At 40.5% G+C, this 20501-nt stretch overlaps 1 protein-coding gene across 4 annotated transcripts in view; it reads left to right on the top strand.

Moving 5' to 3' along the window:
* LIMA1 (LIM domain and actin binding 1) overlaps positions 1–20501 on the top strand; it is a 92405-nt gene that overhangs the window by 42055 nt on the left and 29849 nt on the right. For all 4 annotated transcript variants that reach the window (XM_055583326.1, XM_055583306.1, XM_055583313.1 and 1 more), the window contains 2 exons: positions 3070–3115; positions 13275–13739. In XM_055583326.1, coding sequence (XP_055439301.1) covers positions 3070–3115; positions 13275–13739 — 511 coding nt within the window. The remainder of the gene's footprint in view (positions 1–3069; positions 3116–13274; positions 13740–20501) is intronic.

Below are 20501 nucleotides of genomic sequence, written 5' to 3'. Positions count from 1 at the left end.
TTCACTACTTTTTCTCTAGTGCTTAGAACATACTTTTTTTTTTTTTTTTTTTTAATTTTTTTGCCAGTGCCACTTGGCTTGCGGAGGCTTGTGGAATCGTAGTTTCCCAGTCAGGGATTGAACCAAGGCCATGGCAGTGAAAGCACCAAGTCCTAACCACTGGGCTCCCTGTGGAGCTGGTGTTAGGGTCCCTGGTGGCTCAGATGGTAAAGAATCTGCCTGCAATGCGGGAGATCTAGGTTCAATCCCTGGGTCAGGAAAATCCCCTGGAGAAAGGAATGGCAACCCACTCCAGTATTCTTGCCTGGGGAAAGCCCATGGACAGAGGACCCTGGTGGACTACAGTCCATGGGGTCAAAAAGACTGAATGGCTAACACTTTCACTGTTTCTTGAATGAAAACTCAAGCTGTTCTAAAATGGAGAAAAGTAGATGCAGTATAGTATGTACAATATTATTTGTTAAATATGTTGCAAATGCAGTATTATTTTAAATTTTTATATATTTTAGATGTTAATCTCTTATCAGATACATGATTTTCAAATATTTTCTGGCATTTCATGGTTTACCTTATTGAAAAAACTGTCTTTTCCCTGTTAGATGGTCTTGGCACCCTTGTCAAAACCCTTTGACCATATATGTGAGGTTTCATTTCTGGGCTCTCTATTCCATTCCATTGATCTTATATCACTGTCTTTATGCTGTTACCAGACTCGATTTTTAAAAAATTTTTGGTAATATATACATAAAGTATAGTTTACCATTTTAACCATTTTAAGTATACATTTCAGTGGCATTAAGTCCATTCACGCTGTGCAGCCATGCTTTTGTTCTTTATATAACTGTGTAGTATTCCATTGCATGAATACATTATAATTTATTTACCAGTCCGCTGCTAATGGACATTCAGGTTGTTTTCAGTCATTTGCTATTACATTTAGTGCAGTGACAAATAATCTAATGTAAAAGTTATTTTTGCTTATGTGAGTGTGCCTATAAGATAAATTCTGGAAACAGAATTGGCAAATTGTAACATTTATGCTCTTGTAATTTTTGTAAAATTGACAAAATGCTTTCCCTAGAGGTTTTATTTATTTACCCTCTGTATATTGGTTTTTTTTTTTTTTCCTTAAAAAAATGTTTTTTCCTACTTAGATAAGAAATGTTCTCAGTGTTGTTTGAATTTTTATTTTGAGGCTAAACATTCTTATTTTTTGTTTGAGTCACTTGATATTTTCTGTGAACTCTGTGTTTATGTTTATGCCCATTTTTCTATTAAGTTGCTTTCGTTGGTTTCTTACTGATTTGTAAGAGTTCTTTGTATTTTAGGGAAATTAGCCTTTTGTCTGTAATATGTTTCAAATATCTCTCTAGCTTGTAATTTGACTTACAGCAGTTCTAATCCCATTTTTTTCCATAAACTGTGGTCAGTGAAATCCCAATTGTTTTTGGAAGTTCTTTCACCCTACCCTTTAAGAAAACTCTGCTCAGTTTCAGAGTATTACTCAGTCCAGTGAATGAGACACTGCTACCTGATTGTTAAACTTTAAGCGGTAGTAAGAACTGGAGGAGACCTTAGAAATCCTCTCACAATCACTTAATTTTGTGGATGAGGCCCAAACAGGTCATATAACCCAGGTTACATAGTAGGAAAGCAGTGACGTTAAATCTAGAAGTTTCCTCTGGCTTCCATTTTGGATGAGGTTGTTCTATTTAACACACACACTGAGGAAGTTCTGCATTTGTGACGGTATTTATGAGCTGAAAGTTAGTATTGGTTAGGGAATGGGCCCTTTCCCATATTGTTCTTTATCTTCTTGTCTCATCTCCTTTTCCCTGCCCAAATGCCTTGTAAATTCTGAAAGTCTGCCTTAAGGCAGGAACAAGTGACCCATTGACCAAGCCCTTTTCTAGGGTTGGGGTTAGGTTGGTGAGTTCAAGGCCTGCAGGCCCAAGGAATCAAATCAGTAAGTTCTAGGCATGCAGGCCTCACCTGGTGGGATTCTTCTAGTGATAGTGCTGCCTTCAGTGTTTGACTCAGAGGCTCTGAGGAAGCCCCATTAAGACAGTTCTGAGTGGTCTGGAGATTTGTTGTGGCCTGGATGTCCCAAACCTTTTTTGCTTTCAAATGGAGGAAACCAGATCACCTCTGAAAAGCCCTGGGACTTCAGTTGTTCCTCAGGAATCTCCTGAGCAAATAGTAAAAATGATAAAATGACTGAAAGTAAAAATTAAAGGAATAAAATTATAGAAGCCTGTTTATCAACTCTAAGATGCCATCGACTATAGGCTGGGCCATTATTTTATGCATCACTAAAGAAAAAATACTGTTAATTAAAAGACCTAATGCTTGCTTAGCATAGAAACTTTTCTCACAAATCACTCTTACACATATATTTAAAAAAAGGAAAACAATTTTTATTTCAATGGCAAATCGAAGTGTATTCTCATTAAAGACATTTCAGTGGCATTTAAAGGATGTATAATACCTTCAAATATATTTAACTGAGCAAAAGCAACAGTACCAATAGCTTAGGCTAAATTTACACATGTACAGGCTGTATGACTATTTCTTGATCATTTGGCCAACAAGAATTTTAAGATTTTAGAGGCGTTAATGAGTGGGGAAAGCGCAACCTAGGGTTAATGTAATACTGTATCCTTGACTAATTCCAAAGCATTTATATACATGGCTTTTTATACATTTTTATACATCATTTATTCTTCCCAGCATTATAGTAGATCGTTTTCTAGGTAAGGAAACTGAGGCTTAGAGAGGTTGACTTGCCCCAGATTACAGTAAATAATGAAACTGAGACTTAAAAACCCAGGCTTTCTGCTGTCTCCATTTTCCCAGCGTTTGACCTCATTGTCTTGGCTCTTTGTCTTAGAGCAGTTGACTGCAACAGTGCAGGAAGTGAGGGCTGCCCCGATTCTCTGCTTTTGATAGAGGTGACTGATGATAATCCTTGGCGGAGATAGGTGTGCAGAAGTGGTTTTCTTGAAGTTTGAAAGTGTAAAAATTTAAGTTTAATTTGAGGATATTCTCTTTTCCCCCCTCTTCTCTAAGGTACCAGAAAGCAGCAGAAGAAGCAAACATGGAGAAGAAAAGAAGTGTAAGTATTTGGAAGCCCTGGGACATGTGGAACTTCATGGTCACAGCTCATGTGGCCCAGCCACCTGTGGCCTCTGCAGGACCGTGGGCTCCGCATCAGCTGAGCCGGGCCTTGGTACCGGGTGGTCTCATTGGTGAACCATTTGCTCAGGAGAACTTGGCTCAGGTGCAGAGGATCTTATTTTTTTCCCTGAGGTTCTCCTTTGAGCCACTTTTTCTTTCCTGAGTTGAGTGAAAGACAGAAGGCCAAGTACTTTGCTTGTGGTTATAAAATGGCTTACTGCTTCTGCTCAAATCAGGAGACAGGGCTTCCTAGGCTGTTTCTTTTTTTCCAAATCAAACAACCAGAAAGTCTCTCTGCATTTAAATGGTAGCAGCTGTGCAGCTGTTGTCATTCCCCTGGGTTCTTTGTTTAAAGCAAACTTCTTGACCAAATCTAGTTAGCAAATTTCTTAGCAGCAGGATCCACCAAAGGCGAAAACCTCAGAACCAGCTCTCGGCTCTACCCATTTTGTACTTTCCCGCTGGCTAACTTCCAGTTTGGCTTGGTAGTGTATTTCTTTTGAAATCTTACTTGATTTCTTCATATGAGGGGAAAAGCCTCACATATTTGGGCAAGAATTCTTCATTTGTCTGGCATTACAAAAATATCCTCCTGGCAGTTTTCAGCACCTAACCTATTTAAGTGAGTGCAAAGCATGCCTCTGTCACTTTGTCTTCTCTAAGGGGGCAGTGCTGACTGGGTCTTTGACAATTTTCCTGTAATTCGAGAATGGAGCCCTTCTGGTGCACTGTAAGAAAACTTACCATCACTTCACTCAACTGCTGGTTTTCTTTTCTTTCCTACTCTCTCTCTCGCTTGTTATTTTTCCCCTTTCTCTTTTCTTCATTCCTTTTTTCTTTTCACTCATTCATTTTAGCAAGTATTCAGAGTGCCCACTGTATGCCAAGCACTGCTTTAGGCACTAATACAGACTACATCTCTGCCCCAATGGAGTTTATATTCTGGTGGGAGAGACAGACCATAAAGATTTAGCAGGTATAAAACAAAATGAAGCAGGTAAGAGGGATGAGTATGGTGGTCAAGGAGGCATTTGAGCAGAGGTCTGAGGACAGGAGCTTGGGAGAAAAATAATTCAGGCAGAAGATAAGAGCACATGAACATGCCTCGAGGCAAGAACATCCTAAATGTGTTTGAGAAAAAGGAAGAGAAATGTCATGTCCAGTTGTTGTGAGGACATGGACCTTAATTCTGGTTAAATGGGGGCCTTTGAAGGGTTTGTGCAAAGGAGTAATGTGATCTGACCGAAATTTTAAAAAGAGGAGGAAGAGACTAGAGGAACAGTAGCAAAAGCGTGAAGACCAATTACAAGACAATTGCAGTGATTTAGGCAAAAGATGATAATGGATTGATTGGACTGGAGTCGTAGCTGTATGGGCTTCCCCCATGGCTCAATGGGTAAAGAATCCACCTGCAATGCAGGAGACATAAGAGATGTGGATTCAGTCCTTGAGTCAGGAAGATCCCCTGGAGGAGGGCATGGCAACTCACTGCAGTATTTTTGCCTGGAGAATCCCAAGGACAGAAGAGCCTGGCAGACCACAGTTCATGGATTGCAGAGTCAGACACAACTGAAGTGACGAAGCATAGCACAGCACACAATAGCTTTACAGGCGATGAGAAGTGGTCAGGATTTATACTGAAGGTTGAAAGGAAGAATTGCAACAATGCATCTGGCCCAAACACCAGGAAAAATGCCATTGAGATCAGGAAGGTGGCAGTAAAAACAAGTTTAGAGAAGGGAAAATATTTGTTAGAAACTTAGCTTTGGACATGTTAAATGTAATTCTTTATTAAGACTTCCAAGTAGAGATGTCAAATAGGAGCTTGGTTGTACAAATCTGGAATTGGAAGAGATCCAGTCTGGAGATGAGATCTGTGTGTATCAAAGTATGAGTGGTTTGTAAAGATAAGAAATGGATGAGATCACCTGGGGATTGAGTGTAGCTAGAAAAGAGGTCTGAGTACTGAGCTCAGGGGCACCTTGCCATTTAAAGGTTGGAGCGAGAAGGAAGAACCAGCAAAGGAGACTTAGAAGGAGCAGCTGGTGAGATGCAGTGAAAAAAAGAGAATGGAGTACCAGATGTCCAGTGAAGAAAGTGTTTTCTTTCTTTCTTTTTTTTTTTTTTTTAAGAAAGTGTTTTCAAAAGGCAAATTATTGAGTCAAAAACACAGATAGGCTAAGAATTGACAATCAGATTTGGCAACATGAAGATCATTGGTCACTTTGTGCTCTTTGGTATTGATGGGCTAAAGGCCTGATTGAACTAGGTTGTCCAATCAAGACAGTTGGATAACAAAAGTTGATACCACAAGTGGAGATAAACATTTATGGAGCATCTTTTATGTGTCAGGTCCTGAAAGCACTAAGAGGAATAGGATGTGGTCCCCGCCTTCAAGGAACTGCTTAGAGTTTAGGAAGTAGGATTTATTTTATTTATTTTTAAAATCAGATAGCATTCTCTTTTTAAAAATCTTTATTTATTTTATTTTTGGCTGTGCTGGGTCTTTATTGCAGCATGCAGGCTTTTCTCTAATTGCAGCAAGTGGGGGCTACTCTCTAGTTGCAGTACTTAGGCTTCTCATTGTAGCGCCTTCTCTTGTTGCAAGGCACAGGCTCTAGGCATATGGACTTGAGTAATTGTGGCTCTCAGGCTTAGTTGCTCCACAGGATGTGGAATCTTCCTGGACCAGGGATTGAACCTGTGTCCCCTGCATTGGCAGTTGGACTTCCAACCACTGGACTACCAGGGAGTCCCAGAAAGTAGAATTTAGAATCTCAGTGTGGTAAGTACCATATTAAAGAAATATGCAAGGTGCTGGGGGAGAATTTAGGAAGGACTCATAACCTGGACTATGTCATGTCCAGGGAGACGTCCCAAAAGAAGTGGTGTCTGACTGAGCCTAAAGGATGACTAGGAATTAGCTAAACAAAGGGGGCAAAGGAGTGGTAGAGGAAGCAGCAGGTGCCCAGTGTGGAGGCATACGAGAACAGGCGCATCTGACAGTAGAAAAGATAGCTGTCCCATTCACCGAGATGGAAAATTCAGGAAAAGAGTGAGGAGTAAAGGAAGGAACGGGGAGACTTCAGCTTTAGACAAGGATGAGTTTAAGATATCTGTAGGATTTCCAGGTAGAACTGATAGGTAAGGAGAGCTATCTGGCTCGAGTTATAGGGTGTGGATCATCCATCTAGGTGGGTGAAAGACATCATCTATAGAAAAATATGTAAAGCGACTAAAGAGGATGACCTAAAAAGGCAGAATCTTGAGAGACCCCACCATATAAGGGAAGAACTAAGGAAGAGAAACCTGTTTAAAAAGAAAAACCTGAAGAATGTCTAGAAAAAAATGGAAAGAAATCTAGGAAAAAGGGATGTCACAGAAACTATATAACGAAGGAAATTTTTAAAAGGGGGGAGCGGTCAATGACATCAGATGCTATAGAGAGATCAAGTAAAACAAAGGAGAAGTGTCTATTGCAATGGGCAGTTGAGGTAGACGGGTGTGAGCAGGTGATTAAAGAAGAAACAATAAACTGAAAAAAAAATGCTTTTACCTCACTAATAATCAATGAGATATAAATTTAAATAACTGTGAGATATAAATTGTAACCTAAACAGTAGACAGATTTTTTAATTGATAAAGTCTACTAGGCAATGCCTATTAAAATTTTGGATATGTTTAACACCCATTGATCCTGCAATTGTGCTTGTAGGAATGATCATTGAGAAACACAAGTGAAATAAAATAAATGTAAAATGATGTTTATTGCAGGATTCTTTGTAATACTGAAATGTTTAAAATCAGATATTCATCAGTGGGGAAATAGTAAATCATGGTATCTACATCCATTATAATAATATAGCATATGTTATGTATGATATCATATGGTTAAGATTTTATGTAACATGGAAAGGTATCCAAAGCACATTAAATGATTAAAGGACTTATGTGCAGAATAGTAAGTATAGTATGATTTTGTAGGAAAAAAAGATACTGTATAAAAATAAGGGAAAAGTTGAGCACATGCGCAGCAAACTGTTAACAATGGATATCTTGGTTAGGAGGAGCAGAGGAGTCAAATAGAGAAACTTGAGGCATATATTCAAGGTGTATATATTCCTATACTGACTCTGACTCCCCCCCACAATTAGTTTTTAAAAATACTTTTGTAATTGAGAAAAGTAATAAATTAAAAATAAGATAATGAAATGAAAATTGTAAAGAAGTAATTGGTGATCCTGATTTGTGCTAATTCAGAAGTGTTTTGGTAGTAGAATTAGAGGGAATGGAAAGTAGCCAGGTAGGAATAGCAACTACACAAGACTGCTTTCAAGACCCTTAACTGTGAAATGTAGGAGACAGCACTAGCTGGAAGAAAACAACATTGAAGATTGGTTGCTTTTTTTTAACAAAAATGTTTTATTTTGAAATAATTTTGGATTTATAGTTAGCATTATTAACTTAGTATAGAGAGCTCCCATAAAGCTCAGCCTACCTTTCCCTAATGCTAGCATGTTCTATAACTATGGTACAGTTATGAAAACTAAGAAATGAACTTCAGTGTAACCCTATAAGTTAAACTAGACTTTATTCAGATCTTACCAGTTTTTCCATAAATGACAGATGGTTGCTTTTAAGATCTACCAGACTTGTAAGTGGTCTAATTTGTCTCCTGAAGAACAGGGTGGAATGTATGTATAAATTTATAGCGACGGCTGTCCAGGTGAAAGAATACTTATATTCTTGGAAAGCAAGATAGAGACACATTCAGGAGCAAGTGGGTAAATCTGTTTCTGTAGCAAATGCTGGGATCAGGTTACATGATAGCTTGGATTTCCAGAAATTGAGCCCTTCTTTTCTCTTCCCCTTCCATTTGTATTTAGGACACAGAAACGCAGATGATCAATACCACCATTGATTATATTTTCAGTTTCCTTTCAAGCCTGGGATATGCCACATCTTGAAATCTGTGCTGTTTGGACAGTCATCTCCATAATGACTGACTGCCACTTTTTTGAGTAGCTCTTAGCCTAGAAATGTCTCCCCCTCCTTGGAAGCTGTGCATCCAAGTGGTCTGTACTTCCAGCCTACTGCTGTATCCTACCAGACATCATCCTGCTTTTAAGATGAAGATTCCCCTGCCAAGATTTCAAACACTAAAGCTCATTTGACCCCACCTCTTCATTTTGCAGGTGGAGTAACAGACCCAAAGAGAGGAAGGGATTTATCCAAGGCCCCTTCCAAGTCAAATGTTCCTGCAGAAAGGACACTGTTGCATGTTCTGAGTGTGCCTGATCCTGTTTTAGGCACCCGGTGATGATCCAGAGGCAGCATCCACAGAGATTCGCAGCCTTGCTGGGTAGGATGCTGGATGTCACTTTGAGAAAGAAGGCTGGGGTTTTCTTGCAACCAGTGGGGCCCTTGAATACTTGTACCCTCCCTGACTTCCCACTGCCTTATTCTAGGAGAATACTTGGTAAAATATTAAAACCTCGATGCAAATGACATTGACTAAAATTTCACCTTATTACCCCTCCTCCACCACCTGACTCTGAAACAACAGAGACTGTAGAGACAGTAGAAAGAACAATAAGAGACTGTAACTCCAGTTCAGGATTTAAGAGATGACTGGATACTGTTTGTTGATCATGATTGTGAGGTGTGGCTGGAGGAGTGAGGAGGGCCACCCATTTAATAATAGTCACCACTATTGGTCAATTACAACATACGTGCTTTTGTATAGTTGCATTTATTCTCCACAATAGCCCTGTATGGTAGTTTCCAGAAATTAGGAAACTTGCCCAGGGTCGTTTGGCTGGATGAAGCTGGATTATATAAGCATTATATGCTCATTATAGGAAATACAGATACGATACATAAAAGAGGTAAGTGATGGGGATTTGCTGTATAGCATAGGGAATTATGGGGCTTCCCAGGTGGCGCTAGTGGTAAAGAACCCACCTGCCAATGCAGGAGACATAAGAGACATGGGTTTGATCCCCTGGTTGGGAAGATCCCCTGGAGGAGGGCATAGCAACCCACTCCAGTTTTCTTGCCTGGAGTATCCCATGGACAGAGGAGCCTGGTGGCTACAGTCCATGGGGTCACAGAGTCAGACACGACTGAAGCAACTTAGCACAGCACGGCACATGGGAAATTATATTCAATATCTTGCAATAACCTATAATGGAATATAATCTAAGAAAAAAAAAAATCCCTGAATCACTTTGCTATATACCTGAACCTAACAACATTGTAAATCAACTATACTTGAATTGAAAAAGAAAATAAAGAAAAGAAAATATATTCTCGTGCTCATGCTCAGCCGTGTCCAACTCTTTGCAACGCTATGGACTGTAGTGCGCCAGCCTCCTCTGTCCATTGGATTTCCCAGACAAGAATACTGGAGTGGGTTGCCTGGTCTGTAGCCCACTGTCCAATGATAACCCAGGCTGCTTCCGTCCTGTACTCTTTTCACTGTGCTGCCCCGTCTGCTTTCAAGTCTTGCTTTTGCCCTGTGCCTTTTTGCTTCTCTTTCTTTCCCAGAAAGCCTACAGCCACTGCTTCTGCCCCATCTTTTCTTGCCCAAGCTCTAAAGCCCTGGACAACTAACATGACCTGGTGGTGCTGCCAGGAGTGAAGACAGAGTCTGGGGCCTTCAGTGCTATCAGACCTCACAGCCCTGCCCTTCCCCGACTTGTTCCCACCCCAGCACTTTTGAACTTGTATCCTTAAGAACTCTTTTTATAAAAGAGCACATTTACTCCTCTGTTAAAATGCCCCCCTAAAGGATGTCTTCTACCCAGGTCTTTGTTTGGGACGTTGCTGATACTCCATCACACAAATGCCTTTCTTTCAGGTCATCACTAGTCAAGTGGAAATGACAACTTTCAAACCATTTACAAGTCACATCAAAATTATTTGATATTCCATTGAAGCTTTTTTTGTGTGACATTGTATTTATTTTTATTATACAATGAAAGCACATTTATTATAAAAAAAGAAGAAAATATCCAAATGCCCATAAATCCATGATCCCCAGAGGCAACCTGTTAACATCGTGATGTGTTTTCTTCCAGACTACTATTCTGTGTTTATATTTATAAACATATATGTGTATTATAGGCCTTCCCCAGTAGCTTAGCAGTAAAGATTCCACCTGCGATACAGGAAAGGCAGGAGACATGGGTTTGATACCTGGGTTGGGACGATCCCCTGGAGGAGAAAATGGCAACCCACTCCAGTATTCTTTGCTGGAAAATTCCACGGACAGAGGAGCCTGCTGGGCTACTGTCCATGGGGTTGCAAAGAGTCTGTCAGACACAGCTGAGTGACTGAGTACAGCACATGTGTATTATAACATGAAATCATGCTGTCATTTTTTTTCCCTTCATTTTTTTGGCCTTGCCACATGGCTTGTAGGATCTTAGTTCCCCTGTGCTTAGTTGCTCAGTTGTGTCTGATTCTTTGTGACCCCGTGGACTGTAGCCCACCAGGCTCCTCTGTCCTTGGGGATTCTCCAGGCAAGAATACTGGAGTGGGTTGCCATGCCCTCCTCCAAGGGATCTTCCCAACCAGGGATCAAACCCAGGTCTTCCATATTGCAGGCAGATTCTTTACCATCTGAGCCACCAGGGAAGCCCCAAAGTGAAAGTCTCTCTGTTGTGTCCAACTCTTTGCGACCCAGGCCAGAATTCTCCAGGCCAGAATACTGGAGTGGGTAGCTGTTCCCCTCTCCATGGGATCTTCCCAACCCAGGGATTGAGCCCAAGTCTTCTGCATTGCAGGGGGATTCTTTACCAGCTGAGCCACCAGGGAAGCCCAAGAATACTGGAGTGGGTAGCCTATCCCTTCTCCAGTGGATATTCCTGACCCAGGAATCAAACTGGGGTCTTATGCATTGCAGGAAGATTTTTTACCAGCTGATCTGCCAGGGAAGTTCCCCTACCAGGGATTGAACCCAGGCCCACTGCAGTGAAAGCGCCTAACCACTGTATAGTCAGGGAATTCCCCATGTTGTCTTATAAATAGCTATTTCCACTCAAAAGTGTCTTATGAGTATCTTTTCATGTCAATAAATATACTTTAATCACATGTCTCTGAGAAAAGTAGTGTCTAGTTACCAAGGCAAAATGCCATTTTGATTCTCAGGGCTTCTGTTTGAGCAGGGCAGGGCAGGGCAGGTGAAGTTGGAGACCCAGGTGACTCATCCATTGTGTCTCAGGAGGGAGCCCAGAGCCGAGAGAGTTGCTGGCAGTTAAGGTAGCACCAGCTTCCAGACCTGTTTTTATTTTTTAAGATTTATTTGTTTATTTTTTGGTTTTTGTGGTGGGCCTGTGTTGCTGCACATGGGCTTTCTCTATTTGCAGCAAGAGGGAGCAACTCTCTAGTGGTGCACACAGTTCTCATTGTGGCAGCTTGTCTTGTGGAGCACAGGTTCTAGGCACTCGGTCTTTAGTAGCTGTGGTGCACGGACTTAGTTGCTTTGAGGCATGTGCGATCCTCCAGGACCAGGGATTGAACCCGTGTCCCTTGCATTGCAAGGCAGATTCCTAACCACTGGACCACCAGGGAAGCCCCTGGACCTGTTTTTGTTTTGTTTTGTTTAACTTTTTATTTTGTAGTGGGGTATAGCTGATTAGCAGGGTTGTGATGATCTCAGGTGAACAGCAAAGGGACTCAGCCATGCACATGCATGGAGAAGAATGGCAAAAAGAATAGAACCCAACCTGTTTTTTAATTCTCTCTTTTCCAACAAGCAAACTTTTCATGCTGCTTCTATTTCTGACCCATACACGCTTCCCCCAGTGAAGCATATTGCCAGCTGAGATTTAAACGCAAAAATCAAGCAAAGTTGTTCTTCTCTAAGTTTCTTTTTTCAAGTCTTGGTGTTACTTGAAGTGGCTCTCATAGTGTATTCAGAAGAGTAATAAGGTGAGAGACTTAATTCCCAATATAGCTGCTAATCCTGTTTAATTCCCTAGAGTCTTTCAGTCCTAGGTGGTTTGTCCTTTCTTAGTTGAAAGACTGGTGAGTCACAGACTGCAGGAATGGAGGGCAAGAAGGTATTGGAGTTTGTGCTTTGCTGGAAAGGTGCTGCTGCTTACTTTATTTAGGAGTGCTTTCAAAGTTTGGGACGTTGAATTTTACTTCACCAAGCATGTCTCCTCTAATTATTACAGAGCAACATGGACAATTTCCAGATTGTTTTCAACGTCTTATATGTATCAATTAATTGCAGTTTGACCCAGACGAAAGAGAATTAATTGTCTTAGATGTGTGTCCTTCCATCAAGAGAGGGAGTAGTAGTGGTGTTTCATATGAAGCCTGGCTATTTTGCAACCAAAAGGTCTGGAAAATAGTGAATTTTCTAACAGAATTTATACATGACCAACATGTAGAGAAGAACAGTGGGGGGGGGGATGGGGGGAGAACAGTCGGGGGGGGATGGGGGGGAGGATTCAGTTATTATGTAAAAATAAAATTTTTTCATGTAAATTATGTTACATATGATGATATGTCACTTATGCAAATACATGTAAAAGTCTGGTGGCTGCTTTAAATTTCCACAAATAGTTTCAATTCTTGATGCTACTATCCACAATTATTGGTATTGTGTAGTGTAAGCTATACCGCATCTTTGTCTCATTTAGAAGAAAAAACCCAGCAGGATTCACCACGTAATTTTGTGGCATGTAATAATGAAATTTTATTAGTACATATTTACAGGATTTAAAGTAACTGTTAATTTGCTTTTTCTTTCTGTTTTCCCCATTAATCTCTGGGTGAAAAAATCCCTTGTCTCCAATGTAACTATCATTAGATCTGGGCTCTCCTTTCTTCTCATTTTGTCCTTATAAGGCTATCCTGTTTTATCACTTCCTGCTTTAGCTCCTGACTTTTTCTCTCTTCCCCTCTCCCTCTCCTGGGGTGGATGCTTTCTCCATGTGGCAGGGCTGTAACTGTTCACAGCTGTCGGAGACGCCAGTGGAGCAGGAGCAGCTTGGAGTTTTAACTTTCATTTTACAAAGAACAACATGTTCGAAGGTTTCAGCAGGCAAGTTATAACTGGCATTCACTTTTTGTTCTTCTAGAACACTGAAAATCTCCCCCAGCACTTTAGAAGGGGGAACCTGACTGCGTTAAGGAAGAAGTGGGAGAACCCGGTGCTGGGAGCCGACTCTCTCCCAGACTCAGTGCGAAACAGCAGCGCAGAGGTCAGGCACAGAGGCGACCCTCGTCCCGCTGAAGTGGTGGGCAGCTCTGCCTCCGGGGTCCAGGCTGACCAAGAGGAGCTAGTCCAACCCAGACCTAAGATCAGATCGCCTCCTGAAGCTCCTACTAAGTACCCGCACCCCCGCATCAAGGACAGCGAGCATCTTAAAGACCACTCAAAAGAAAATAAAAAGATGGAAAACTGTCTGGGAGAATCCAGACATGAAGTAGCAAAACCCGAAATGAGTGAAAACGCAGAAACTGCAAACAAAATAGAGAAATACAATGTTCCGCTGAACAGGCTGAAGATGATGTTTGAGAAAGGTGAACCAACTCAAACCAAGGTAAGGATCGGGTGGGTTTAAAACTTGAAAAAAGGCCAATTCAAGTAACTAAACAAAGCTTTTTTTCTAGTCTAGATTGTTTAGTGTGGCGAGTACGTGGTCAGTATGTCTTTTGATTCAAGTTAGACGAGTAGTTAATAAAACATCTCAGATGAATTATTTACAGAAATGCTAAGATTTTTGGGTCTGTCACCCAGTTTCACATGAAAGTAAGTGCACACTGGGATTCAGGTCGATACCTAGAAAGGAAGAGAGTTTGATGCCGTCTGGGTTATGTGTTTTCCTACGCTTGGCCTTTTAATTTGTCTTCCTGTGCCTTTTGTCATTAGTAGCTTTGGGGGGTGGAATTACTGCTGAATCTCTCTGTGCGTGGACACAGCTGCAGTCTGCATGTTAAGGCCAGAGTTTAACATTAAGACTGAGGCTTAGTTGTCTTCTTGCTAGCTGAATCCTTTCTCTTCTTAACTTCCTCATCTGTGCCTTCCAACAAATGTTTTCTATCAGCTAAAATCCTATCCCTGGAAAAATCAATGAAAATAGCCAGACTAGCTGTAGCCTTCAGGAGTTTTGACTTGCAAATGCACAGAGTTGCATTTTCCTACAACTGCTAATGAAATTTGATCCTTAGTGTGGAGAGCAGACCAGGTCCCCAGAGGGAATTACTTAACTAGAAAATGAGTTACATATGCTGGTGACTTATAACACAATCCAGGGGCCGCAGAGCTGGTCAGTTTTTCCAGTTTTCTCATACTTTCCTGCATATCTGGCTTTGTGCATGGAGTTCGTTTGTTACAACAGTCATTCTAATGAAATAAACAGATCTGATGGGGAGCAAAGCCATCATTTGCTCTAGATCACATCTAGATGGGAACGTGGACTTTTTTTTTTTTCCAGCTAAATATTTGGTCCAAATGTCTACATTTGTGAAGTAATGGTAGGAAGTGTTTCTTCTGAGGCAAAAATTAGATAACTCATCCTAGAATTCTTCAGTTACGTTGATGCGATTTAGCCATCCCTTCTCATACCTTGCAGTGCCTGTTGCTTTTCTCCTTAGGAGAGTTCTTTAGTGTTCGGCGATCATCAGTTGAGGATGTAGAAAGAATTTTTAAAGGTTTGCAAAACTAGAACCCTTTTTTCTGCATGAGTTCTAACTCTATTTTAACATAAACCAGTTGGTAAGAGATGTAACCACAAAGCAGTTTTATGACTTTTCTTAAACTCTCTTCCCTCTCAATTTTGAGTCCTCTAGGCCTGACAACTCCCCTTTTCACCTTTTATGGTCTTAACTAAAAAAAAAAAAAAAAAAAAAATTTTTTTTTTTTTTTTTTTTAAATTTAAATGGGAAGAAGAATTTTAAATGGAAGGAAAAAATGTCAGAAATCCTAAATAGAGAGGAAGGGGCTTTGTTGTGTGTCAAAGAGCCATTGTAAGTCCTCTCCTCTCAGACCCTGTTAGGGGCAGAACGGCTGATGTCATGGCAGCATGCACAATGTAGATTCAGTGCAGGAGGCTAGTACATGTCAAAACTGGCCTAAGGTTGGAAATGACTGGGACTGCAGCAAACAAAATGCTGATTATGTGTAAAGATCTGGTAAGAGACTTTTATCTCATAAATATCTGGTGAAGATGAGTTAGAACAAGCCTATCTTTTTGTGGCTGGTGAGAGTGGAGAAAAAAAATTCTCATATAAAGGAAGATCCTACTAGATCAAGCTGGCATTTAGCCTGATTGCTATTGGGTCTAGGAAGATGGAGGGGTTCTAAGACTGACCAGGCCTTTTGAGGGGGAGCTTTTTAAACTTCCTGCTTAAATAGTCATTTGTCCTTGAATGGACTGCTTAGAGAGTGTAAAACACAACTGCCATTGTTTTTGTTTTCTATTTTTTGGCCACACTCGAGTGGGTTATGGGATCTTAGTTCTATGACTGGGATCGAACCTGTGCCCCCTGCAGTGGACGTGCAATGTCCTAACCACTGGACCACCAGGGACATCCCTGCCCTTGGTATTATAGCTGCTTCTAAATAAGCATCATTACCCATGTTAGCAACAGCCTAGATTACTTTAAAAATATTTGTCTAATATTTCAATAAAACTGGTAAAAAAAAGTTTTGTCTACTTTAGATTATGGAATGATTAATCAGTTTGAAACTAGGTTATGGTTATTGCTAACATAACTTCAGCTTTAGTATGGATAAGGCTTTAATCAGGAAGTCACATAATTGGATCTTTGGAAGAAAGCTCTGAGAAATATGGTAGAGACACTAAGCAATCTTTTCAGGAGCGAGAATGAGGAAGTAAGAATGATTACCTCAGAGCTAAAAAATTAGTACTTCTCTGAGACAAGTGAATATATTAGGTACAAATCATGTGAATCTTTGTCTCCATAATTTAGAGAACTGGACTGAATCTCAGCTAACTAGTTGAGCAGGGTCAGAGAGCACATAGATAATGGAAATACATGATCCAAATCTCTTTATCGCCTAAATCTTTTTTATCAGTTATTTTCAAGAGGCCAAGTTAATTGCCTGAGTTCCACATTTCTTAGTCTCTCTCGCTCCCTTTTATCTGAGATGGTTCTTGTCCACTTTTCTGCCTGATCTTTCCTCTGCAGTCCTTTTTTATTTCTCTGTCCCTTGTGTAGTCTTCTCTCTTTCCAGGACTCCAAAAGATGTATTCCAAAGGTAGATTCTCATCTTGAATTCTTAACCCAAGCTTTAGCTCCAATTTTGTGGTTGCCTGCCAGATTGCACACCTCTTTGTGAATAAAACTAAAGCAGTCAATTTCAAGAAAACTAAAAAAGAATCCATTATCTTTCCAACCAAAACCTGCTCTAACCCCTGTTGTCCTTTCTTAGTGTATTACCATTCACCACATTTCCTGTTCTATAAAGTTTGGGATCAGTTCTTTTTGCCTGCCTCTTCTCAGTCAGTCACTTACTAAGCCATCTAAATAAGTCTACACATCTCTCAATATGGGCCATTCTCTCCAAGAGGTCCCACATCTAGTTCTGTGCTGCAAAGTCACTTCAGTCGTGTCTGACTCTGTGCGACCCCATATACGGCAGCCCACCAGGCTCCCCCGTCCCTGGGATTCTCCAGGCAAGAGCACTGGAGTGGGTTGCCATTTCCTTCTCCAATGCATGAAAGTGAAAAGTGAAAGTGAAGTTGCTCAGTCATGTCCGACTCTTAGCGACCCCATGGACTGCAGCCTACCAGGCTCCTCCATCCATGGGATTTTCCAGCCAAGAGTACTGGAGTAGGGTGCCATTGCCTTCTCCGGTGTAGCCTTATTATATCTTGCCTTGTGGTATTGCTGCAACCTTGCCTATTGGCCTCTCCTTTTTTTCTTTCCTTTCATCCTCCACACTGTTGCTATTTATTTTTCTAAGCATAGTTGTAAATCATGCTATTCCCTTGATCAGAAACTTTTGATGTCTCAAAATAAATCCATATTTAATATTTGGGTCTTCCACAGTCTGATCTAAACCCACCTTTCCAATCTCCTAGCTAAGCTCACGGAGAAGGCAATGGCACCCCACTCCAGTACTCTTGCCTGGCAAATCCCATGGATGGAGGAGCCTGGTAGGCTGCAGTCCATGGGGTCGCTAGGAGTCGGACACGACTGAAGCGACTTCACTTTTCACTTTCATGCATTGGAGAAGGAAGTGGCAACCCACTCCAGTGTTCTTGCCTGGAGAATCCCAGGGACGGGGGAGCCTGGTGGGCTGCCGTCTATGGGGTCTCACAGAGTCGGACACGACTGAAGCTACTTAGCAGCAGCAGCTAAGCTCAGATGGTAAAGAACTTGCCTACAATGCAGGAGACCCAGGTTCGATCCCTGGATCAGGAAGGTCTGCTGGAGAAGGGAATGCCAATCCACTTCAGTATGCTTGCCTGGAGAATTCCATGGACAGAGGAGCCTGGCAGGCATAGTCCATGGGGTGGTAAAGAGTCAGGCACGACTAAGCAACTAACACACACACATACAGCTAATCTAATACTCAAACCCTGGATTACTCCTCATTTTAAACTAGTCATGTCTTTCCCCTAACTTCTACCTTTTGAAATCTTACTCATCAAGGTCTATTAATACTATGAGAACTTACCTCAGTTTTTTACCATATGAAATTACCTTCACCCTCCTGACCATCCTGTAGAATTTCTTACTTCTCTTTGGCCACTTTTATCATGCTTCTTTAATAGTCTGTGTGAATTTGTATACTTCCCAGTCTATATAATTCTTTCAAAGTAATGTTTCCTTTATCTCCCAGTGGTCAACCCAATGCTTGACTCTTAGTGTTTATTTAATAAAAAGGAGAAAAGAAGCTTAGATCTCAACTTCTAAATAATGACAACTGATCACTTTTCCTCTACTTTTAGTGAATAGATAGGTTATTTAAGTCAGGTGGTTTAGTTGAACATGATAGTTCTAATTCCTACTGCAAATGAGCAGTGGATGGATTAGTGTAACCTATCAGTATGAGGAAAGAGAAGCCCTCCCTAGTGGCATACACTAAGTGTGGCTTCACATCCCTAACTGGATGTGTATGTTGATCTGGGTTTTAGGTAGCCTTTTATGAAAAAGCTGATCAAGCAGCTATTCAGTCATCATCATGTTGACATTTGAATTCATAATCTTCAAAGGTCATGATGCAGTTATTCCAATGACCAAACAATGTAAGGAGCATGTGACAGGCTCCTTAAGTCTCACTTATTTCTATTTGGTTCCTAACTTATTTGTTTCACACAAATCCTTGGATAGGAGAATAAAGACCAAATAATTGGAAGGTATATTTCTACCTTCATAACCTAATTAAAATCCTATCTTTTGCTTGGGTCAAGATTAAACCAATTAGTTGTGATGCAAGAAAATAAAGCTTGAATATGGACATCTCTTGATTCTTCTACACAAGTTCTGACTACTGCTTCTTCCTTGCAGTGTTTCCCTCTTCTAGGAGAGGAGTTAGGTAAAAACAAGAAGAGAAAAAAAAGAGAATGCCTCCTCCCCCAAAATCTCTATTTTCTAGAACACATAAACACACTCACGCATTCACTCTTTGGGGGCTAACCAAGGATAGGAGGTAGTAATGAGAAAATGGTGGGGAAATCCCTGGTGGTCCAGTGGTTAAGATTCCATGCTTCCACTGCAGGGGGCCAGGGAGAGAAAGTGATGATAAGTAAAATTAAAATCATTAGGGCAAAAATTGTCCTCTTTATCCTTTTTTCCCTGTTATTCATGGTATACTTTAATGCTTTCAGCTAATTGTATTGTTTTATACTACAAAGACAAAACAGCTACAATAGAAATATCTCAAAACAGAAGTTTCCCATGTCCCATCAACCTTGTCACTTCTCTGCTGTTTCTCTCCTTAGACTCCTAAGCTCTTCAACTTCCCTTATAATTTCTGCCCTTCTAATCACCAGGATTATCCTGTGTATGGCTGGCATCAAAATGCCAAAAAAAGTTGCACTTGTTAATGTAAGAGTAAAACCATCTTTCTTCAAACAGTCCAACATTTTTGTGGTTTCTCTTCTTCTAAGTTCCTGGAAGTGACACTTGTGTTTTGTTTTACGTAACACTAGTACATAGCAGTGTTTATGTGTTGATGTAGTGGAGTGAACCCTTTAGAAAAGAAGACGTCCAAACTCAAGTGTGATCTGTTCATCAGCTATTTATCCAGAGCCAACTGATCTGTAAACTACATCAGAGAAACAATTTATGTTTGCTTTCTCAAAGAATGGGTAGTTGTCCATAGGGAATCCCTGCATTGTTGTAAAAAGTATCCATAATGTTTTATTTTCTCCTCTCTGGGCTAATAATTACATGTGTTCTCTTAGCTACTTAATGTTATCTTAATAAAGTTTTTCTTCTGCTTGGTTTAGTGGCTTAAGTAAATTATTTGGAATTATATTCCCAGAGGAATACAATTCTGAGGATGTTCATAATTGGTATTAATTGAGTATCGGTAAGTCATAATTTTAAGATGGGTTCAGGGAGGAAAGGGATTTGAATAGCTAACTCAATATCACTGTGGGGTCTAATCACCCTAGAGTAGGGGAATTTCTTTTGCTTATCAGCAATACATTGCTAGTGTTTTGAATGTAGATAACTACATTTTTGTTAAATAAATACAAGAATTATCTTTGTTTTTCTATAATACTGTCTTTTTCATATATCCTATTAAAAGTGATTTATTTTTTGCTGATTTGTTGTGTTCACCTACAGTTTATAGCTGTGTAGTTTTGAGATGTGATTTTGCTCTGTGTTATTTTTCTCCCCTCTATATTGTTTCTTTAATATAACATTTTTTTTTAATTGAAAGAATACAACATAAGCTACAGGTGTACAGTATAGTGATTCACAAGTTTTAAAAGTTATACTCCATTTATGCATGCTAAGTTGCTTCAGTCATGTCTGACTCTTTGCGACCCAATGGACTATAGCCCGCCAGGCTCCTCTGTCCATGGGATTCTCCAGGCAAGAATACTGGAGTGGGTTGCCATGCCCTTCTCCATCTTCCCAACCCAGGGATCAAACCTGTGTCTCTTACATCTCCTACCCTGGCAAGTGGGTTCTTTACTACTACCGCCACCTGGGAAGCCAATACTCTATTTTTAGTTATTATAAAATATTGGCTATATTCCCTGTGTGGTAATATATCCTTGTATATTATTTTATATCTAATAGTTTGTCCCTTTTACTCCCCTAGCCCTATATTACTCCTTCCCCCTTTCCTCTCCTCACTCATAACTACTAGTTTG

This window comes from Bubalus kerabau, chromosome 1 (genome assembly GCF_029407905.1).
Source record: "Bubalus kerabau isolate K-KA32 ecotype Philippines breed swamp buffalo chromosome 1, PCC_UOA_SB_1v2, whole genome shotgun sequence".
In the NCBI taxonomy this organism is placed as follows: domain Eukaryota; kingdom Metazoa; phylum Chordata; class Mammalia; order Artiodactyla; family Bovidae; genus Bubalus; species Bubalus kerabau.
Note: the sequence above shows the minus strand (reverse complement) of the source record. Positions and strands in the feature narration are given on the sequence as shown.